Genomic DNA, 23,773 nt, shown 5'->3' on the forward strand with positions numbered 1-23,773 from the left:
TCCGGGAACAGGGTTGGAGAGCCCTGTTGTAGATTGACGCGGTTCTATATATTTGGAGGAGGCTTCGCTCTGGAGGCTTGGCGGATCTAGCTCTCTCCGTGGACAGACTTGCAGAGTATCCGCAGGCGAGACATCACTTCGTCCCAGTCCAGGTAGGCTCCCTCCAGGTGTCTCATCCGGTCTGGGTGGCTCTGAAAGCTCTTCCGCCCATGGAGCAGGCGCCAGTTGTCAAAGGTGACCAGGTCGCCTGCAGGAGGAGGTGGAGGGATATGCCGACTCAGTACTCAACCAATATTATACAGATATTTCAAGATGAAAGTTAAAACAAACAGGATACCTCTTAAGTGCTAGTATTTCACATAAAAGATAACCAATAGTCATAGACGTCTACCATCTCTGCAATATTTTACAATACAATCCTATTCATATTGCCAACTTTTATCCAGGAAAGCTTCACTTTAACTGCTAATGTTGAAGGGGCACACTCATGCACACACACTAACCAGGCTCCATCTTGTAGGTGAGCATGTTTTCTGGTCGCATCATCAGCTGGACGTAGGCCTTGAGGGAGCTGTAGAAGGCCTGGACCTGGTGCAGGGGGAGGTCCAGCACAGAGTCCCTGGTGGCATTGTTGTAGTTGATCCGGACCACCCGCCCATCACTGTCAACACTGCTCAGAGAGAGGAGGGGTGCCACTGTTAGTAAGTGTGGGTGTGTGTCAACCTTATTTCAACCTTTGGAAAACTATGAAAACGATTGCATGTTGGACATCTAGATCTTGTTGCATAATAAGACTCAGTTGTCAAGTGTCAGATGTACATATCTGATACAATCGTATAAATGCGATCAGTAGCAGTATATATACAATTCCCACAGTGACCTTAGTCGCTCACTTAAAATCATCTTCTTTACCCATCAGTTGTAGGCTATGTTCCCTCAAAAAAATGTTGGGCACCGAGCAACATTCTGTGCAACTTCCGGGGAGCGTTTATGGTGAACACTGAGTCTGTACCCGCTTTAAGTTACAGTTTTAACAGTGGCCAAGTAGGATACTGTGGCTATTTGATCATACATCAAAAACAATGGAGAAAAATGCATCCCATAACAGCAGCAAATGTGTGATGTACAAAGTAGGTCTACATTCCATGAGACTTTTGAAAAAAAGGCTTGATATTAACCTGTTTAGCTACTTATCTTTCAGACAAGGAGGTGACTGAAAATGTTGTGTGATTTGATGCAAGAATCCACTGAATTCATTATTAGCTGACTAGCTTTTCAAAGATGGCTAGAAATGCACACATTTTGTGCTCTTGTTGGAATCAACCACTCCCCCATTGGTGACAAAACATTAGCTATAACTGGACTAATAACTCACTAACTAGCAAAGAATATGAACAAATGTGCACAGGTGGCTGGCTACATGTAGCCCTCGCTTTGATCCCAAAACAAGCGCATCTACACACAACCACTCACGCTGTAAACACAGTCCAGTTCAAAGTGAATGGCACAGATCCATATATGGCAATGCGCGGGATGATATTTATTCTGCGCAGCAGTCCAAGGGGAGCTGCGCGCCTGCGCACAGCTTAGAGTGAACATTGGTTGAAGGTTGTATATTATACATTTATACTGCAGTTTACATTCTGAGCAGCAGATGGCGACAAATACCCTTCAAGCTCCTAAATCACATCCATGTAGCTTTAAGATAATCCTGAGAATGTGACTGTGTCTGTATTTTGGTCCATGTGCTACCTGGAGCAGTTCTAGACTGACCTCTGTCAAGTCACATTAATATGTAAGCTGAGAGATGGCTCTTATGTGTGTGAAAAACAAGCCAATGCATCCATGTCTTATGTATTTTAACGGTGTGGCGCTCACTCACTCTATGATGTGGTTCTTGGACTGCACCATGAAGTCGCAGTAGTCGGACCCTGTGTCGGTGAAGTCCACCCGCAGGGAGGTGAGGGTCCTGAAGGCCTCGGGGTCTTCTCTCCTCAGTTGATCTGCCATGTGGAAGCCGTCCACCGCTTCACTCTCCCCACCCTCGCCAGCCTGGCTCAGGCAATGCAGGAACTGCACCTGCAAACAGCCATACAGGATATTAGTACCGTTGCTAACTGCCATCCCATACAGGATACAAACATCTATATGACTCAGGTGTCTGACTGATAGTGAGAAAGGAGAGGATTAATGTAGATTTCATGAACATGATGGTGGATCCTGTCTACTCACTCCAGGTGGGTGGTGCAGTGCTGGATAGTCAGTGTGGAGACTGAGTTTGCCAGAGGTGTAGGCCACGTTGTTAGCCTGGGACTTGTCCTGCACCTGCCATGTGTGCCTGTTAAAGGAATGATAAAAGTTGAGAAAGGTCCATTATTAATGATTATCTCATCACAAAGGTGTTGAGCACTAATGACCAAGGCATTCTCTTTGGAAAAATTAAAAAGGTTCGAGAGCAACAGGACATGGAAAAAGTTACTCATCATCCTACATTTCTAGTATTTTGTTAAATGGATACTGTTGAAATAGTATGTCACATGTGACCCGATTCAGGAAACTAGGCGTATGTCGCACGTCACGACTTCACAGGAGAGCCGTTTGAACATAAAAAAAAATTAAAAATCAAAATGTGTTTTCAGACAGAAATGCCTCCTCTAACATGTGAGCTTTCATGCCATCTGTAAATATGAAGAAAGTTGTTAAATTAAGAGCCTAGTTGATTGAGCCAAAGAAAAAGTCAGGAACCTTCCCGCTAGCCATGATTGGCTGAGATAATGAGTGGGCTGGACATGCTGAGAGGTGAGTTTCAGATTGGTCTGCGGTGTAGCATCTTGTGTCTATAAAATTAGCTGCTCGTTATATGCAGGTAATCCTTTCTACTGCAGTTTTTATCTAAAAATATAACGTTAGCCATGGAGAACTGCAAATATGAATTTATCAGGGGCTATCGACAAAGGTCAGTGGGAAAAAGTTGCGATGGACTACTTTCTGGAGGACGATCGTGCCATGCTGACTCTCACGGACTCTCACGGAAAATGAATCAGACAATGAAGAAATCCCTGATTTAGGTAAAAACATTTTAATTGAAGAAGATTCTAGAGTCTTCTGATGACAGTGATGGCGAAGAAACGGCGATCAACAGTGTTGTTATCACGGAAGAAGAACACCGAGTTTTGAAATGTCTTATGAAGGGGTTGCAGTCTGCCATGAAGCTTTCATCCATGTATATGGGTAAGAATCTAGCTACAGTTTCAGATATAATACATTTCTAATTTTGTCAGAAAGTTGTTTTCCTTGAAAGTTAAGACTTGCTGTTAGCTAGCCAGCTGGAGTTTGATGGCTGGCTTGCTAGCTAACGTTAACATTAACAACTTTAGCTATGACAATTGGTTTGTATTGCTAGTAACGTTACTCTATGGATTGGGATTCTGGTTCATTTTTTAGCTAGCTAACGTTAACGTAACATGTCCAAACATAAGACCCCAAGTTAAAGCTTGCTGTTAGCTGAGGCTAGATGACTGGCTGGCTTGCTAGCTAACATGCATTTATGTGTATGAATTGTGTGTAACGTTAGTGATGTTTTCTCAGAATGTCATTTCGCATTGCTAGTTATAGCCTAATGTTAGCTAGCATTGAACTTATTTGGTTAACTTTAGGTAGCTATTCCAATCGGTTTGTATTGCTTGTTAAAGCTTGCTATTAGCTAGCCAGCTGACGTTACAGTCATCAGAGACTGTAACGATCTTTGTTTCACGGAAACATGGCTCACTCGAGACATGCTATCGGAGTCGGTACAGCCAGCTGGTTTCTTCACGCACCGCACCGAGAGAAACAAGCATCTTTCTGGTAAGAAGAAGGGCAGGGGTGTATGCCTTATGATTAACGAGACCATGATCATAACAACATACAGGAACTCATGTTCCCCCCCCCCCAAACAGACACATCGGTGGCCCTGAACGAACTTCATTTGACTCTATGTAAACTGGAAACCACATATCCCGAGGCTGCATTTATTGTAGCTGGGGATTTTAACAAGGCTAATCTGAAAACAAGGCTCCATAAATTCTATCAGCATATAATTTGCGCAACCAGGGCTGGCAAAACCCTAGACCATTATTATTCTAACTACCGCGACGCATATAAGGCCCTCCCCCCGCCCTCCTTTCGGAAAAGCTGACCATGACTCCATTTTGTTGCTTACAGCCTATAGATAGGAATTTAAACAGGAAGCTCCCGCGCTCAGGTCTGTTCAAAGCTGGTCCGACCAATCAGATTCCACGCTTCAAGATTGCTTTGATCACGTGGACTGGGATATGTTCCGCATGACAACATTGATGTATACGCTGATTCGGTGAACGGGTTTATTAGCAAGTGCATCAGCAATGTCGTGCCCACAGCGTCTATTAAAACATTCCCCAACCAGAAACTGTGGATTGATGGCAGCATTCGCGGGAAACTGAAAGCGCGAACCACTGCTTTTAATCAGGGTAAGGTGACCGGAAACAGCAGCACCTCTTCAACCTCAGGAGGCTGAAGAAATTTGGCTTGTCACCAAAAACAATCAAACTTTTACAGATGCACAATTGAGAGCATCCTGTCGAGCTGTATCACCGCCTGGTACGGCAACTGCTCCGCCCATAACCGTAAGGCTCTCCAGAGGGTAGTGAGGTCTGCACAACGCATCACCGGGGGCAAACTAACTGCCCTCCAGGACACCTGCACCACCCGATGTCACAGGAAGGCTAAAAAGATCATCAAGGACAACAACCACCCAAGCCACTGCCTGTTCACCCCACTGTCATCCAGAAGGCGAGGTCAGTACAGGTGGGGCCGAGAGACTGAAAAACAGCTTCTATCTCAAGGCCATCAGACTGTTAAACAGCCATCACTAACATTGAGTGGCTGCTGCCAACATACTGACTCAACTCCAGGCACTGGAAAAATTGATGTAATAAATGTATCACTAGCCACTTTAAACAACGCCACTTTATATAATGTTTACATACCCTACATTACTCATCTCATATGTATATACTGTACTCTATACCATCTACTGCATCTTGCCATCTTGATGTAATGTATCACTAGCCACTTTAAACAATGCCACTTTATACACTGCTCAAAAAAATAAAGGGAACACTAAAATAACACATCCTAGATCTGAATGAATGAAATATTCTTATTAAATACTTTTTTCTTTACATAGTTGAATGTGCTGACAAAATCACACAAAAATTATCAATGGAAATCAAATGTATCAACCCATGGAGGTCTGGATTTGGAGTCACACTCAAAATTAGAGTGGAAAACACTACAGGCTGATCCAACTTTGATGTAATGTCCTTAAAACAAGTCAAAATGAGGCTCAGTAGTGTGTGTGGCCTCCACTTGCCTGTATGACCTCCCTACAACGCCTGGGCATGCTCCTGATGAGGTGGCGGATGGTCTCCTGAGGGATCTCCTCCCAGACCTGGACTAAATCATCCGCCAACTCCTGGACAGTCTGTGGTGCAACGTGGCGTTGGTGGAGGGAGCGGGACATGATGTCCCAGATGTGCTCAATTGGATTCAGGTCTGGGGAACGGGCGGGCCAGTCCATGGCATCAATGCCTTCCTCTTGCAGGAACTGCTGACACACTCCAACCACATGAGGTCTAGCATTGTCTTGCATTAGGAGGAACCCAGGGCCAACCGCACCAGCATATGGTCTCACAAGGGGTCTGAGGATCTCATCTCGGTACCTAATGGCAGTCAGGCTACCTCTGGCGAGCACATGGAGGGCTGTGCGGCCCTCCCCAAATAAATGCCACCCCACACCATGACTGACCCACCGCCAAACCGGTCATGCTGGAGGATGTTGCAGGCAGCAGAACGTTCTCCACGGCGTCTCCAGACTCTGTCACGTCTGTCACATGTGCTCAGTGTGAACCTGCTTTCATCTGTGAAGAGCACAGGGCGCCAGTGGCGAATTTGCCAATCTTGGTGTTCTCTGGCAAATGCCAAACGTCCTGCACGGTGTTGGGCTGTAAGCACAACCCCCACCTGTGGACGTCGGGCCCTCATACCACCCTCATGGAGTCTGTTTCTGACCGTTTGAGCAGACACATGCACATTTGTGGCCTGCTGGAGGTCATTTTGCAGGGCTCTGGCAGTGTTCCTCCTGCTCTTCCTTGCACAAAGGCGGACGTAGAGGTTCTGCTGCTGGGTTGTTAACCTCCTACGGCCTCCTCCACGTCTCCTGATGTACTGGCCTGTCTCCTGGTAGCGCCTCCATGCTCTGGACACTACGCTGACAGACACAGCAAACCTTCTTGCCACAGCTCGCATTGATGTGCCATCCTGGATGAGCTGCACTACCTGAGCCACTTGTGTGGGTTGTAGACGGTTGTAAAGGTTTGACCCGAGTTAAACAATTTAAAGGCAAAGCTACCAAAAACCAATTGAGTTGAGTGTATGTAAACTTCTGACCCACTGGGAACTTGATGAAAGTTATAAAAGCTGAAATAAATAATTTTCTCTACTATTATTCTGACATTTCACATTCTTAAAATAAAGTGGTGATCTTAACGGACCTAAGACAGGGAATTTTTACTAGGATTAAATATAAGGAATTGTGAAAAACTACGTTTAAATGTATTTGGCTAAGGTGTATGTCAACTTCCGACTTCAACTGTATGTGATAAGTGCGTGTGTAACAGTATATAAAGTATGTTAATGTACTGGTGTGAAGGCACTTTGGCAGTGGTACTTAAGAAGCACTTTAAAGTATTTTTACTTTGGTATTTTTTGGTGGTACATTACGTTACTATTTATATTTTTGACAACTTTTACTTCACTACATTCCAAAATAAAATGTACTTTTTACTCCATTCATTGTCTCTGACATCCAAAAGTACTTGCTACATTTTGACAGGAAAATTGTCCAATTCACACACTTATCAAGAGAATATCCCTACTGCATCTGATCTGGCAGACTCACTAAACAGAACTGCTTCGTTTGTAAATTATGTCTGAGTGTTGGAGTGTGCCCCTGGCTATCTGTCAATAATTTTAAAAACCATCTGGTTTAATATAAGGAATTTGAAATGATTTATACTTTTACTCAAGTATGACAATTTAGTACTTTTTCCACCACTGGATGTGGCTGGGGGTTATAGCATTTATTTCACATCAATTTAGACAAGTGTGTCTGGGTAAGTGTCATCTAATATTTATACAATATTTTTAGCACCTGGACACTTTCTGTTTACCTGGACTATTTCCTTATTGTAGGCTACTACCACTTTTAGTCTTAATCTTTACTACACTACTCACGGTTTAGCACATTACCTCATGTGAATCCTTAACGAGATGTGTGGGGCTGGCTTAAGAGGGTGTGAACAATGCTGAATGGGTGTAGACCAAGTATTCCCAAACGCGCAATGTCGTCATGGGTACGCAAAATAAAAATACAAATTTGCATCAACGGGGCTATACATTTGGGTAAGGTTTTTTTCTCGTCTGAGTAGCCCATCTAGTGTTCAGCAAAATAACAACACAATGTTAAATACAGGTAGCGTAGTCAAATAATGAATATCCAATCACATTAACCATTACTCTCTCGCGAGAATTCCATTAACGGATTGTATGTAGCCAAACGTAGCTGTGGCTCATGTTGGTATCTGTACTGATGGCGCAAATGCCATGACAGGGAGACATAGTGGAGTGGTAATGCGTGTGCAAGCCATTGCTCCCGACGCAACCTGGGTACACTGCAGCATCCACCGAGAGGCTCTTGCTGCCAAGGGAATGCCTGATAGCTTGAAAGATGTTTTGGACACTACAGTGAAAATGGTTAACTTTGTTAAAGCAAGGCCCCTGAACTCTCGTGTATTTTCTGCACTATGCAATGATATGGGCAGCGACTATGTAACGCTTTTACAACATGCAGAAGTGCACTGGTTATCAAGGGGCAAAGTATTGACTCATTTTTTTTAAAATTGAGAGACAAGCTTAAAGTTCTCTTTACTGACCATCATTTTCACTTGTCTGACCGCTTGCATGATGACGAGTTTCTCACACGACTGGCCGATCTGGGTGATGTTTTTTCTCGTCTGAATAATCAATCTAGGATTACAGGGACTCTCCGCAACTATATTCAATGTGTGGGACAAAATTGAGGCTATGTTGAAGAAGTTGGAGCTCTTCTCTGTCTGCATTAACAAGGACAACACACAGGTCTTTCCATCATTGTATGATTTTTTTGTGTGCAAATAAACTCAAGCTTATGGACAATGTCAAATGTGATATAGCGAAGCACCTGAGTGAGTTGGGTGCGCAATTACTCAGGTACTTTCCCAAAATGGATAACACAAACAACTGGATTCGTTATCCCTTTCATGCCCTGCCTCCAAGTCCACTTACCGATATCTGAACAAGAGAGCCTCATCGAAATTGCAACAAGCGGTTCTGTGAAAATTGAATTTAATCAAAGCCACTGCCAGATTTCTGGATTGGGCTGCGCTCAGAGTTTATTGCCTTGGCAAATCGCGCTGTTAAGACACTGATTCCCTTTGCAACCAGGTACCTATGTGAGAGTGGATTCTCGTCCCTCACTAGCATGAAAACGAAATACAGGCACAGACCGTGTGTGGAAAATGATTTAAAACTGAGACTCTCCAATACAACCCAACAATGCAGAGTTATGTGCATCCTTTCAAGCACACCCTTCTCATTAACCTGTGGTGAGTTATTCACAAGGTTTTATATGTAAGATGGTGAAATAAAGAGCAAAATTATTGATTATTATTATATTATTATTTGTGCATTGGTCCTATAAGAGCTCTTTGTCACTTCCCACGAGCCGGGTTGTGACAAAAACTCACACTCATTCTTATGTTTAATAAATGTATGGTATAGTGTGTGTGTGGCAGGCTTACAATGATGGCAAAAAAACAAAATTTGAGAGTGTGCTGACCCTGGTGCTAGAGGGGGTACGCAGCTGGAGGTTGAATGTTTGAAGGGGTACGGGTCTATAAACAGTTTGGAAACTACTGGTGTAGACAAAGGAGAGCTCTCCAGTAGGTACCAAAACATTCAAAGGCCCTTTTCTCAAAAGTGAGTGTATCAACTTTCAAAGCAGAATTACTTTCCCATTGTTCCTCAAAAATGCTGTGATTGATATACCATTTTGTTGCACTGAGTCTCTACTTTTATCCAATGTAAAAATATACAAAAATTCAAATGTTGCTTCATAAGACTGAATCCAGGTGATGAATCACAATTATACTAGGTCTCTTCTTTGCTCTTGGCATGGAGTCTCTGTGCTCAAATATATGCAAATAGGTGCCCTGGTATTTTGTTGTGTCTCTTGGGTTATTTGTGGAAGACATAAATACTGCAGCTTCTTTTTTTAAATAAACAAAAACTGCAGCTTCTTTAATGACATGTCTCTTGCTTTGGTTCGCAGCTGTTAGCTTCCACCGACCTGGGCTTAACTACTGGCTGTGGGATGCTTGTTGTTCCAACCTCAGCTTTGATTATTGGCCAACGTGCAATCATTGGAAAACTAACTGGATGATCTACAATTCTACAATAAAAAGACTATCCTACCAACGGGACATTGAAAACTGTAATATCTTATGTTTCACCGAGACGTGGCTGAACGACGACACGGATAATATAGAGCTGGCTGGCTTCTCTGTGCATCGGCAGAACAGAGCGAGCTAAATGCCTTTTATGCTTGCTTCGAGGCATGCATGAGAGCACCAGCTGTTCCGGACGACTGTGTGATCACGCTCTCTGTAGCGGATTTCAGCAAGACCTTTAAACAGGTCAACACTCACAAACAGATTACCAGGACGTGTACTCAAAGCATGCGTGGACCAACTGGCAAGTGTCTTGACTGACATTTTCCACCTATCCCCGACCGGGTCTGTAATACCTACATGTTTCAAACAGAGCACCAAAGCCAAGCTTCCTGACATCCAGACCCTATATACCAGGCGGTGTCAGAGGAAGGCTCAAAAAATTGTCAAAGACTCCAGTCACCCAAGTCATAGACTGTGCTCTCCGCTACCACACAGCAAGCGGTACCGGAACGCCAAGTCTAGGACCTCTTATGGCTGCATCCCTTTGTTCTCAATTTCCGCCTGAAGACATACCCTAATCTAACTGCCTGTAGCTCAGCCCCAGAGGCAAGGATATGCATATTCTTGATATCATTTGAATGGAAACATTCTGAAATTTGTGGAAATGTTAATTGAATGTAAGAGAATATAACAGTAGATCTGGTGGAAGAAAAGAGAAAGAAAGAGCATACGTTTTCTGTTTTTTATTGTTGTAGCATCATCTTTCACATGTACTAGAATAGCCACACAGTCAGATAGGATGCTGGAGATCATTTTGATGGGTAACACAAGAGGGCAACTGTAGGTGTGCAAAGTTTCAGACTGATAACTTCAGGAATGGGTGAGCTACATGACATTTAGCATGAAGTCACCCAGGTGTCCCACACAAGTGGCCGAATTGGTGAAATGACCTATAACTATATACAACAGTGCAAATAACTATATACAACATATCAAAAAGCAAATCTAACACACACACACAAAACAGCTTCTACCCCCAAGCCCATAAGACCACTGAACAATTAATCAAATGGCCACCCAGACTATTTACATTGACCCCCCCCCTTGTTTTGACACTGCTGCTACTCACTGTTTATTATCTATGCATAGTCACTTTACAAATTACCTCGACTAACCTGTACCCCCGCACACTGACTCGGTATCGGTACCCCCTGTATATAGCCTCGCTATTTTCTTGTGTTACTTTTTGATTTGATATGTTTCCTTTAGTTTATTTAGTCAATATTTTCTTAACCAACAATGCAGTTCAAGAAATAGTTAAGGGCTTATAAGTAAGCATTTAATGGTAAGGTTGTATTCGGCGCTTGTGAAAAATACAATTTGATTGAGTGTATTGGGTAATACCTCGGGCTTAACGTCCCCTGGATGAATTTTAGACTGGCCTCACCGTCTTTGTCCCTGTGCAAGCATTACTGAACTAGAACAGTCTTACCTACCAAAACTCAATTAGGTTGCATGTCCATAAAACTTCTGGTTGATCCAGACTGAAGGCAACAATAGTAAGTGTAGCGTTCAGTCTGGTTTTACCAGGCTGCCCATGTTATCCTCAGTATACAAAGGAGCGGATAGCTGAGAGTAGCAATGGTTTCTATAATTAGAATGTTTAGGAAAAATCGGACATGATGGCAAAGTTCAACAAACGCACCCTAGTAAATCTACTGCGATGGAAATATAAAGCTGTGTGGATAATGCAGAGCTTTTAGAAATTATATTACCGTGGTTAGGTTTAAGAGTATATGACGCTAATAAGGTCAGAGGGCATGGTTTCTCACCCATAGAACGTCAGTCGGAGGTATCCGATCCTCTGGCTGAGTCGGGCCACCTGACCCTGCTCCACCGGCGCCCCCTTCAGGTAGACAATGCCCACGCGGCGTAGAGCCAGCAGCCAGGCCAGGGCGGCCTTGTCGTCGTGGAGGACCTCCTCGAAGTTGGCCGTGGGGATCCGCAGCTCTGAGTCCCAGTACGTACGCTCTGAGAGAGCCAAGGAGATAGATGCACTTCATTAAAGTATTGTATCATCCTGTATGGTCTGTATCATACCGTCCTGTATCGTATCAGTTTGTCAAAGTCCCCAGGTTTTTCAGAAATTCCAGATGGAGGCTCCCCAGAATCAGAAGGGAATACACTGGGAGGGAATCCTTCAACTGAAAATCCTTGAAGCAGGATTTCTGAAAAACCTGGTAAAGTTTTGCAACGTCAGAATTTTGCAATGCATAGAGAGTGCAACTTTAACTCTAGAGATACAAATTTCAGCCATTTTCTACCAATATTGACAACTGACAGTTTCTGCTCTGTGCAGTGATTGAACTGCCTGGGGTGCAGGTCGGGGACAGAATAGAATGTCCTGGTTTGATTGCCTTGGTTTCAGGACAGCTCAGGTTGTCATAACCATATGGACAGACACCACAGCCTGTCAATGAACAATGGACTCTAACGACAATATGTTTAATGCTCCCGGCCACAGTCTGTACTGTCTGTATATAATGTGTCTGTGTGTCCATGAAACGTTTCCTCCAAGGGATAGGAGGGAGGGAGGCCAGCTCGCTATGGTTGAATACTCTGTGAGGAGGAAAGGGAAGGGGGAGAAAGGGGCGAGAAGAGTGCATGTCTTGACTGACAGCAGTGGAAAAAGCCTCCCACTGCTTCGCTTTGCACCAAGCTGGCTCCAGCCCTTTTTCCATAGAGTGTCTCTCCAGTGGCATGAGCTCAGTTAGTGTGTGTGGCTGTGTGTCTGTGTGTGTGTGTGTGTGTGTGGGGGGGGGTACAACAAACCTCTTCAGTAGCAATTCATCAGGATTAAGTGGGGAAAAAATCCAAGTCAGATGTCAGAAAGCTCGACCTTTCAGCTTTGCCGTAAGTACAGCTATGGTAACACATGGAGTCTCTACGTGTCTAGGGGCTTTGCAGGAATATGCTGCAGCTTGATTGTCCCTCTGGGGGATGATCCTGACCCTTTTCACCTGCAACAGTGAGTCGTCGAGATACGTTGATTTCTTTCACTGATACTGAGGACTTAACCCACAGCAGGTTTTTACCTCTCCTTTCACGCCGTCATCTCCCAAACAACTCTCTGTCAAAAAGTCAAGAACCCCCCCCAATCCAAACTCTGTAAATGAAGAGGGTCAAAAAAAATTTGGAAGGGAAATAAGATCTTTATTAAAGGCTGGCTATTCTTGAGGTTCACCGACAAAAAGAGAAGGTTGAAGTATGAGGAACTTCTAGAATAAAGGCTAGTTCCTTCCAATGTTACAAGTAGTTCCATGAAATCAGACTAGCCCATAGGCACCATTTGACCAGCCGGTATGTATCTGCACACAAAAGGGGGACATAAAGTTCTTGGGTAGAGGCAGAACGGTGCTTCAGGGACAGAGCCCTGAGGTTCTGGATATCACACATGACAGAGTAAGCCATAACAGCAGAGGTAAAAGCATGTCGTATCGAATTAGGTGTTTTGGCTGAACTGGCCTTCCCCCTGTAAATGTACATTTTCTTGTCTGGTAAACATGTTCGGCTAACGTCACTGATTGACTCCAGATCAGTATTAACTACCTTCACTGTTATGTTTTAAACCTGAGTACCGTTATGTTTTGAACAGACCGATTTCAATCCTTGATGGCCAAGAAAAATGTAGAGAGCGAGAGTAAGGAGAGAGGAAAAACTAGGAAGGGAGAGACACATGGAGACAGAGAAAAAAGCGAGAGAAAATGGAGAGTGGAAAGGAGCATAGAGAGAGTCCGAGCAGAGAGCGCTCTAAACCCGGGTAGGCCCTTTAGTGGGTGATGGATGGGATAAGAGAGCGGCTGGCTGGGCAGTGGGCCCGGGCCGGAAGGGTTCAGATGGTGCAGGGCCCAGAACGTTCTGCTTGGTTATTGGTGTGTAATGCTCGACACTCAAATTCTCACCAAGCGCAAAAATCGCTGCTCTGATTTCCTGGAACGTGTAGCGTTAGTCCACCAAGCCAATCAGCGATTAGTCTCTCTGACTCTTGCATAGTTTCCAGCCGTGTTTAACAGAGATACAATGTCAGGCTGTGTGTGTTTGCTTGAGAGAGAGCTAGTGCCTGTCCTAGTACGTATGTGTCGAAGAACGCAGGAGTTTTAAATGTGACACTGTTATGCTTGTGTATGTACGTGTTATCTGTCTGTTTGATGGGAGTGTGTATTTGTAATTCCTTTCCTCCCTTCCGTTGGTCTGCTGTGGCTTTTCCAGACGAGGAACTCCTTCTCTCTCGTTGTGGAGTTCCCCAAAAAGCTGCTCTGTGTGTAAGCGTGGTCTTGCACAATTCAATTACACTAGATCAACTTCCTCACAAGGTCAACTGTGGAGTTCAGTTCTTTTCGACTGGAGGTATTTAGACGCCGTATTGTATGTGGTAAAGGCCTTCACAAACATGGTGGCATTCATCAGTGCTTTCACTGCAAAGGGGGCTAATGCCAGTGAGTGTGCCCACTACAATTATCAGGACAAGTCTGCAGCTGTACTGAAATTTTAGATGAATGGAATTGGGTGTTATAATCAGCCAGAGAAATGTTACCTAGTTGAATACGGAGGTTTCCCGCAAAATAACTACAATCCTGTATCCAATCATGTGAGAAGTGAAGTCGCATAAACACACACACACACACACACGCGCGCATGTCGCTACATTGTAGCTGTTGAAGTCCCATTTACAAAGAGCCTGTGTCTTAAACTGACGTGGCACAGCTAGTCCTTCTCTGGAGAACGCTTCCCACCCTCCATCCAATACAACAACCTAACCTTTCTCTGTTTAATGGAGAAACCTGCACAACAGAACCACCTCTGCCTTCTCAGCTTTAATAAGGAGTCTTGTGACCAATTCCAAACCGACCCCCTAATCCCTACCTCGACCCCATAGTGCTTTTTATAGATCTGGAAGACTTGGATAGGAGTCCGAAATAATAGCTTTCCCCTCTTGTTATAGCTCAACCTAACCCTCAGATGGACTGGATGGAATTTCCCCAGGTTGCTTACACCTATTCAATCCATTCAGATCTTTAATATCCTTATCACTCTCCTGAGCAGTAAAGCTGAACTGAGCTATGCTGTGCTGGCCTGGTTACACATCCACCGAAACATACCATACGCATCTACGTGTGTGTGTCTGTGTTTGTGTATCTCTGTGCGTGTGTGGCACTGTGTGTGTGTGCATGTGCTCAGCGGGAGAGATTAATCTTCTTAATCGACAAATCAGTGTGTGTACATGGAAATGGTGAGGTTTGGGGGAAATATGTGTGTTTTTCCATTGATGCACCGGTACAGCTATGTTTTTAGGAGCCTTGTTTTTTTTTTCTCAAACTGATGCGCTCTCACGTATCGGTCACAAGAGCCCGTAGGTTCAGAGGGAGTCTAAATTCATACCAGATGAGTCAAGGAAGACACAGACTCCCATTAAGTCAAAGGAAAGACATATCAGCTGCTGTTTGGATGAGCAGGAACCAATCAAGTCCCATTAGGACTAACTGAGGCCAATTTGGGGTTGAGCTGATGAGAGTACTTTAGACAGCAAACCTAGTGAATGCAATATCTATGCCGTTAAGTAACTTTTTTTATTTTTATATTCATACTTGTGTTCATCTCTAAGCCAAGCTAGTTATCAATTAGGTCTTCATTAAAAAGTGAGAAAGAATTCTATCCTATTTTATTACGATTTACAAACATGGCTTGCTTGCTAAAACTACATCAGATCAGAATGTTCCATTCCTTGGTGGCCAAACAGGGACAGTCTTAAATATCTATCTCATTATACCACTAACAACTGGCCCAGAGTCAGATTAGGCCTGTTTATCTCATGAAAGGATGCTTTAAACTGATGCATGGCGAGTTGATCCAAAATCTGCACCGCAGGGAAGAGAGTGACTCAGTAGGCACTATGGTAGTGACCAAGCAGACCGTGAGTAAAGGTGTTGACACATTTCAAATCAAATTTTATGCCACATGCGCCGAATACAACCTTACAGTGAAATGCTTACTTACAAGCCCTTAACACTTATTTTTCTTAAAACTGCATTGTTGGTTAAGTAAAAAATAGATAAATAAAAGTACAAAATAATTAAAGAGCAGCAGTAAAATAACAATAGCGAGGCTACATACAGGAGGTACCAGTATCCATGTGCGAGGGCACCAGTTAGTCGAGGTAATTGAGGTAATATGTACATAGGTAGAGTTAAAGTGGCTATGCATAGATAATAAACAGAGAGAAGCAGCAGCGTAAAAGAGAGGGGGGGGGGCATGCAAATAGTCTGGGTAGCCATTTGATTAGCTGTTCAGGAGTCTTATGGCTTGGGGTTAGAAGCTGTTAAGTATTTTGGACCTAGACTTGGCGATCCGGTACAGCGTGCTGTGCGGTAGCGGAGAGAACACTCTATGACTATGGTGGCTGGAGTCTGACAATTTTTGCGGGCCTTCCACTGCCCCCGCCTGCTATAGAGGTCCTGGATGGCAGGAAGCTTGGCCCCAGTGATGTCCTGGGCCGTACTCACTACCCTCTGTAGCAGTCGGTAGAGAAGAGTCCAGAGGAAGATGTGTGAGAAAAGACTGTGGCCTCTTGGATAAGCCAGCCAACACTGCTTCGTCACCTCACGGTAGGTAAAAGGCTCAAAGTACGCTAGCCAGAAAGTGAGAAAACACCACGTCATTCACCGAGGATAATCCTCATCCTCATCAAGCCTTCAAAGAGAGCTTAAGGACACGGTAGTGCCAGTTTACAGGCTTGATTACTGTTCACAGGATGCGGTGAGTTGGAACAGTTGATAAACATACAGAAGATAATGACTACTACATTTAGAATAAAAGGTGCTATCTAGAACCTAAAAGGGTAATTTGGCTGTCCCCATAGGAAAACCCTTTGAAGAATCATTTTTGGTTCCAGGTCGAACCATTTTTGGTTCCAGGTCGAACCCTTTAGGGTTCCATGTAGGACCCTTTCCCCAGAGGTTTATACATGGAATCCAAAAGGGTTCTGCGTGGAACCAAAAAAGGGTTCTCCTATGGGAACAGCCGAAGAACCCTTTTTTCTAAGGGTGTACTGATAATGTTAATAATGTAGGCCTAGAAAGACCATGCCTAATAATAACGGGAATAATAACCACACTACTGTTGGAATATAACGAGTGCTATCCGATATTTCCCATGGAGGGGTGATTGAAACAGATCCACAGCCACCCAAAAGCCACATCGACCAAGACAAGGGTTTTAGAAACCGAAAATTACTATAGTACCATTCCTAGATTGCCTTCTTATTCCAAAGGTATAACAACTCACGATTGCTAAGGTCCTCGGTAAGCTTCACAGGAAGTGTAAACACTTAACAAATGTCATGATGACAAACACTCCTTGTAGATTCCAATCTCCATGTGCACAAAACAATTATTTGAGTGTTTGCTTGTATACTATACACACTATGGCTTCAAGCTCTAGCCTAGACGATTTAAGTGAGGTCAGAACCAGAGCTGGGTTTAAAATAGTACTTGAAATAATTTAAATACTAGTGCAAACCCCACTTGCCTGGCACTCGAGGCAGGCTCGAAAATGCCAAATAGCTTACTATTTAAATCCAAGACTGGTCAGAACAAGGTCCCCTCAGTTGCATGGGGTGGATAAACAACAGGGCAAATTGGTTCAACGAGTTGAGTTTGGCTTAAAAACGGTGTCTCTAAACATCCACTTCCATTCAGCTTCCCTTTAATTAGTATTCCATATGGCAGAGGCAGAGGAGGGGGGGTTGAACATGACTGCACACAGACTCCACACCTTGCCGAAGGTCTCAAGTTATTAAGCCATTTCACATACGGCCACTGCATACCTCAGTGATGTAGTCTGGTCTACATGTATGCAAGCGACATCCTCTTAGGCTAGAGATTGACAGGCTGCACACTTTCACAGCAGGAGCAGTGTCTGGGGAACCCCATATAATTAGAAATGATTGGAGGCATGTGGTCCATTTCCATGCTGTGTAAATAAATGAAATATAAATGTTTTTTCTTTTTTTAAGTAAATGCTTAGGGGGAAACTCCTAATTCTTACAAACACCAAAAGGCAAAAAACAAGTGAGGGGGGATTCAGTCTGAGTAACACCCCCACAGCTCATATTATCATATTAACCTCGGCATCTCCCGCGTGTGCAACACTTTGACAAGCTTACCGGTCTTCTGGGGAAAAAGGAAAACATACAGATATTCCAAACTAGGTCTGTCTGTGAGTGAAATAGAGAGTGAAATAGAGAGTTAGAGAGAGAGAGAGAAAAAAAAAAGAGAGCGGGGCCTATAGGGAGCTAGGTAAGGATGTGAACAAAACTTGAGTAACAAAACTTCCAGATGTGAACATTGTTTCACCATCCATCCATCTAAAAGCATAAACTTTTCCAGGGTTTTTGGCAGGAGGAATTTCAGACCAGACCTCAGGAGGATATAATTAAACCCAGAGACAAGGGGGCTGGTGCGCGTGTGTGTGTGTGTGTGTGTGTGTGTGCGTGTGTGTGTGAGAGACAGAGCCAGACAGAACATGAGCTAAACTCTGTCTGGTAGGAGCACTCCTGGTGCTGAGCTAGCAACAGTTGAAGAACAAATACCCTGCACTTACAAAGTGTGTGTGTGTGTGTGGGGGGACCTCTTACACAGGTACTAAAGGAGAGAAGGAAGGGGGAGTGGGAAGGTTGCTATACACACACACACACACTGTCTTTAAATCACTCTAGAGTGGAAACAAAGCAGGAGCCACTGAAACCTGTGGATCCTTCAGGACCACGTGTGGAAACACCATCTAGTCTCTCCTCAGTTGAAGTGCAGCTCCAGCCTTCATTTCACCTTCATTACTGCCTTGCCCACTGCTCTTTCCACGACATACAGTAGACTGACCAGGTGAATGCGATGATCCATTATTGATGTCACTTGTTAAATCCACTTCAATCAATGAAGGGGAGGAGACGGGTTAAAGAAGGATTTTTAATTACAACACGGCTTGTGGTGCATGAAATGTATTCTTGATGTTACACATATTCAGGTTTAACAGTCTGTGCTCAACACTTAGCTAACCAGCTGGCCATTTAGATCACTTGTAACAAGCAAATACTGATATACAGTAAATGCGCTAATTGGTATCAATAATGTTTTTCTAAAGTACTTGTGGCCTGTAGCATAAGTTGTTTTAAAGAACTGAAAATTCAGTTAGTGTGGCACAAAGAAAAATGTCAATCAAAAAGTAACATTGGAATTTGCACAACAGGGATGCTTGGTTTAAGTACTGTATGAGGGCACAGAATCTTACTTTTTTTCAGATAAATTCTTCAGGGACATTTTCAAGAACAAAAAACATTTATCTCATGGGTCTTCAGAGCACTGTAGCAGTCAACTACTGTTAGACTGTTAGCCAAAATAGAATGGACACTGTCAGCATGGGTGAATTGGCATTGTGTGTGTGTGTGTGTGTGTGTGTGTGTGTGTGTGTGTGTGTGTGTGTGTGTGTGTGTGTGTGTGTGTGTGTGTGTGTGTGTGTGTACTGTAGCAGTGAATTTCAATAAACAGAGACACATGCTTAACACAAACTAGGAGCTATGAAACTATGTAGGCCCTACCAGTTTGGAATTGGATCAAATTCAATAATTATGTATTTTTTAAATTATTTATCCTGATTTATTCCAGAATATCTACTTTCAGCGACAGTGGGGAAATTGCCATATAGCAGTTCTTGGCATAATCGTCTTACCGTTTAGGAAGAGCTCTTCTTGTAGGGCTTGTCTGGCAGCAGGAGAGAAGCACCGTTTCCTCAGCCATTCTGGGTCAAACTCGCTGGTGTGCTGGTCCGGCCACACTATGGACACCTGAGGGCAACCACAGAGGTTGGTTAAGGGTTTGCATGAGAATCCCAAACCTTTCCCAAAGGAAGCTCACACTAGTGTAGCACATGGGGATGTGTGAAACTTGCTCCTCAGCCGGAAGTGTCCCCACTTGCACCTCTCTCAAATTATGTGCACAAATTTGTTTACATCCCTATTAGTGAGCATTTCTCATTTGCCAAGATAATCCGTCCACCTGACAGGTGTGGCATTGAAGCTGACTAAACAGCATGATCATTACACAGGTGCACCTTGGGGACAATAAAAGGCCACTCTAAAATGTGCAGCTTTGTCAGAGAATATAATGTTAATTTCTCGATCATACCTCACTCCAACGTCGTTTTAGAGAATTTGGCAGTACGTCCAACCGGCCTCACAACCGCAACACGATTGCATTTTATCAATGGCAATTTGAATGCACAGAGATACAGTGACGCGATTCTGAGGCCCATTGTCATGCCATTCATCCGCTGCCATTACCTCATGTTTCAGAATGATAATGCATGGCCCTATGCCACAAGGATCTGTACACAATTCCTGGAAGTTGAAAATGTCCCAGTTCTTCCATGGCCTGCATACTCACCAGACATGTCACCTATTGAGCATGTTTGAGATGCTCTGGATCACGCGTACGACAGCGTGTGCCGCCAATATCCAGCAACTTTGTACAGCCATTGAAGAGGAGTGGGACAACATTCCACAATCAACAGCCTGATCAATTCTATGAGAAGGAGATGTGTCACGCTGCATGAGACAAATGGTGGTCACATCAGATACTGACTGGTTTTCCTATCCACGCGCTTACCTTTTTTTTAAGGTATCTGTGACCAACATAATCATATCTACAGTACCAGTCAAAAGTTTGGACACACATTCTCATTCCAGGGTTTTTCTTTATTTTCTACATTGTAGAATAATAGTGACTACATCAAAACTATGAAATAACACACATGGAATCATGTAGTAACCCCAAAAAATTACATAAAAATATATTTTATCCTGTTGAAAAACAAATGATAGTCCCACTAAGCACAAACCAGATGGGATGACATATCGCTGCATAATGCTGTGGTAGCCATGCTGGTTAAGTGCGCCTTGAATTCTAAATAAAAATCACTGACAGTGTCACCAGCAAAGCAACCCCACACCATCACACCTCCATGCTTCACGGTGGGAACCACACATGCGGAGGTCATCCGTTCACCTACTCTGCGTCTCACAAAGACAAATTTGAACTCATCAGACCAAAGGACAGATTTCCACCGGTCTAATGTCCATGGCTCATGTTTCTTGGCAAGTCTCTTCTTCTTATTGGTTTTCTTTAGTAGTGGTTTATTTGCAGCAATTAGACCATGAAGGCCTGATTCACGCAGTCTCCTCTGAACAGTTGATGTTGAGATGTGTCTGTTACTTGAACTCTGTGAAGCATTTATTTGGGCTGCAATTTCTGAGGCTGGTAACTCTAATTAACTTATCCTCTGCAGCAGAGGTAACTCCGGGTCTTCCTTTCCTGTGGGGGTCCTCATGAGAGCCAGTTTCATCATAGCGCTTTATGATTTTTGAGAATGCACTTGAAGAAACTTTCAAAGTTCTTGAACTTTTCCGTATTGACAAACCTTCATGTCTTAAAGTAATGATGGACTGTTGTTTCTCTTTGCTTATTTGAGCTGTTCTTGCCATAATATGGACTTGGTCTTTTACCAAATAGGGCTATCTTCTGTATACCACCACTACTTCGTCACAACACAACAGATTGGCTCAAACGCATTAAGAAGGAAAGAAATGCCACAAATTTAGAGGTGTGTCTTGTTAAAAGTTACTTTAAATGGATTCCAGGTGACTACCTCATGAGGCTGGTTGAGATAATGCCAAGAGTGTGCAAAGCTGTCATAAAGGCAAAGGGTGGCTACTTTGAAGAATCTCAAATATAAAATATATTTTGTATAACACTTTTTTGGTTACTACATGATTCTTTATGTGTTATTTCATAGTTATGATGTCTTCACTATCATTCCACAATGTAGAAAATAGTAAAAAATTAAGAAAACCCTTGAATGAGTAGGTTTGTCCAAACTTTTGAGTGGTACTGTATATTCTTAGTCATGTGAAATCAATAGATTAGGGCCCAATGAATTTATTTCAATTGACGGATTGGGGCAAAGGCAATGCATCTCAGTGCTAGAGGCGTCACTACAGACCCTGGTTCAATTCCAGGTTGTATTACAACCGGGTGTGATTGGGAGTCCCATAGCGCAGCGGACCACTGGCCCAGCATCGTTCGCGTTAGGGTTTGGTCAGGGTAGGCCGTCATTGTAAATAAGAATTTGTTCTTATTAACCGACTTACCTAGTTAAATAAAAAAAATAAAAAAATATGAACTGTAAATCTTTGAAATTGTCGCGTTTATATTTTTGTTCAGTATAAATTAACTTAAGTGGAGTAGGATGAGTGCCATTAGATTGACATGGATATAAGGTCCGTTTTACATTTCCCTCCTTATGGTTAAATTGAAGAAAGATAAGTTCATCCAAGATATGTTACCTTGTTGTTGTCAGTAACCTGCACCCGGTCGACCCCAGTGTGGATGTCCAGCTGGGAGAGCAGCAGGCTGCGAGCCTGGGCTGACTGCAGGGTACACAGTGGGCATTGACAGTTGTCCCTAAGCCATGTGTACGGGTACAGGCTCTGTCCGCTGTCCTCCCACTCAACCTCCAGTAGCCTTTCCTGCTCCAGGGCCCGGACCTGCCTCACCCCAGGGCTGACCCCCAGGGCGTTGGAAGGGAGCGGGGAGGGTGCCTGGGTCCCGTGCCCACGGAGCTGCCTCCAGGCCAGGTGAAGAGAAGGAGATGAGGAGATGGCAGCTGCCCAACCAGGCCTACCCCCAGCCCTCAAGGTATGGCAGGCCAAGACGGAGCTTCGCTTGAGCATGGTCGGCAGGGTACATCGTGCTATAGTGGTCGTCCACATCCTCGAACCGGGACCTCCTGATGAGAGCAGAACTGTTATTGGAAAGGACAGTACACACTGGGATCCAAGTCATCATAAATATTCCAACGGATAATAAGAGTACAGGTCAAGACACATGTAGGCATGTATTACTTGTTGTTTTTTTACTTTTATTTTGAAGTTATTTTTGAATTATTGTTTTAAATGTATTGTATTATCTAGGCATATGGAATTGAGATGTTTTTAAAAAAGTCACTAATTTAAATAGTTCAATTTAAAATAGGCTAGTTTGAGGCAAAAGGTGTAATAATACTAACTGCACCTTGCTACCACACTGATGAGGAGAACAGGACCTTACAATTTTTTGTATCCAAAATTGCTTTAATTTGCTATTTACAAGCGCGGCAACATTGGCTCGTCCCTAGACACCACAGCCAAAGTCAAAAACCCGGACCATTTCTACAATGCATCTTCTTAAATGTGATTTTAAACATTACCCTAACCTTAAAAACACAATGCTAACAACAAAAAACGTGCTTTTTACGATATAGATCATTTTTTACGTTGTGGCTGTGCTATCTAGTGGAAACCACAACATTGCGCGATACAATTGTTGTTGTAGTTGTTATAATACTGTTCTGTGATACTGTGCATGTTTCCGCTTTGGAAACTAGGTGAAAGGTCAATACATGGGCAAGAGTCCCGGAAGCAGCTCGCACCACAGAGTTAGAAAAAAAGGCTAATATATATAATAGATCGCCTCATTTTTGTTATTCCGTACTTTGAGAAACCTTACAAACTATATATATATTTTTTAACTATTTGTACTTATGAGAGTCTGAACTGCTAGGCTAGGTTTACTGTAGCTATCTGCCCAGGCTAGCTCTCGTTCTACTACTAGCTAACGTTACCTTAGCTAGCTACTATTACCATTTAATTTAGCCTCCAATGACAAAATAGTTTACATTGGACGCTCGCTTGCTGATATTAATTGAATGATTTACGAAAAGCCAGTGTTTTTAGCGAGCTAGCTAGCATATATCCCATACATTTACGTGGAGACAGCGAGCTAACGTTACTGTATAACTTATTTAACGTTACCTTGCTTTCACTACGCAGCCAGACATTCCAGTGACAACACATGCTATATTTACCGGCAACATTACAATATGTAGTATCTAAAAAAAAAAGTATGAAAAATTGATGTACCTGTATTATTTTGGTAGGCTTCTAAACTTTTGAATGTTCTTTGTCAACGAAGCGCCTATCAAAATTGCAGTGCCGACTGTCAAAACTAGGGGAAAGGTTAGCACGTGGGTGAATGACATAACCACTGTCGTGGAGGCAT

At 43.4% G+C, this 23,773-nt stretch overlaps 1 protein-coding gene across 2 annotated transcripts; it reads right to left on the minus strand.

Annotated features, from left to right (window-relative positions):
• Positions 1-30: 30 nt before the first annotated feature.
• Positions 31-23,773, minus strand: LOC139384726 (gamma-butyrobetaine dioxygenase-like). 2 transcript variants are annotated; one of them, XM_071129587.1, is made up of 8 exons: positions 23,635-23,773; positions 22,021-22,478; positions 19,350-19,464; positions 11,402-11,600; positions 2,233-2,338; positions 1,883-2,079; positions 504-670; positions 31-247 (listed from the first exon to the last, which is right to left on the minus strand). In XM_071129587.1, the coding sequence occupies exons 2-8, from the start codon at positions 22,444-22,446 to the stop codon at positions 87-89; spliced, it is 1,371 nt and encodes a 456-aa protein (XP_070985688.1). In that variant the 5' UTR covers positions 22,447-22,478; positions 23,635-23,773; the 3' UTR covers positions 31-86. The 2 variants fall into 2 exon arrangements, with proteins under 2 accessions (XP_070985688.1, XP_070985687.1); XM_071129586.1 differs by having other exon boundaries at positions 22,021-22,460; positions 23,635-23,769.

The sequence above is a fragment of the Oncorhynchus clarkii genome, chromosome 26, assembly GCF_045791955.1.
Source record: "Oncorhynchus clarkii lewisi isolate Uvic-CL-2024 chromosome 26, UVic_Ocla_1.0, whole genome shotgun sequence".
In the NCBI taxonomy this organism is placed as follows: domain Eukaryota; kingdom Metazoa; phylum Chordata; class Actinopteri; order Salmoniformes; family Salmonidae; genus Oncorhynchus; species Oncorhynchus clarkii.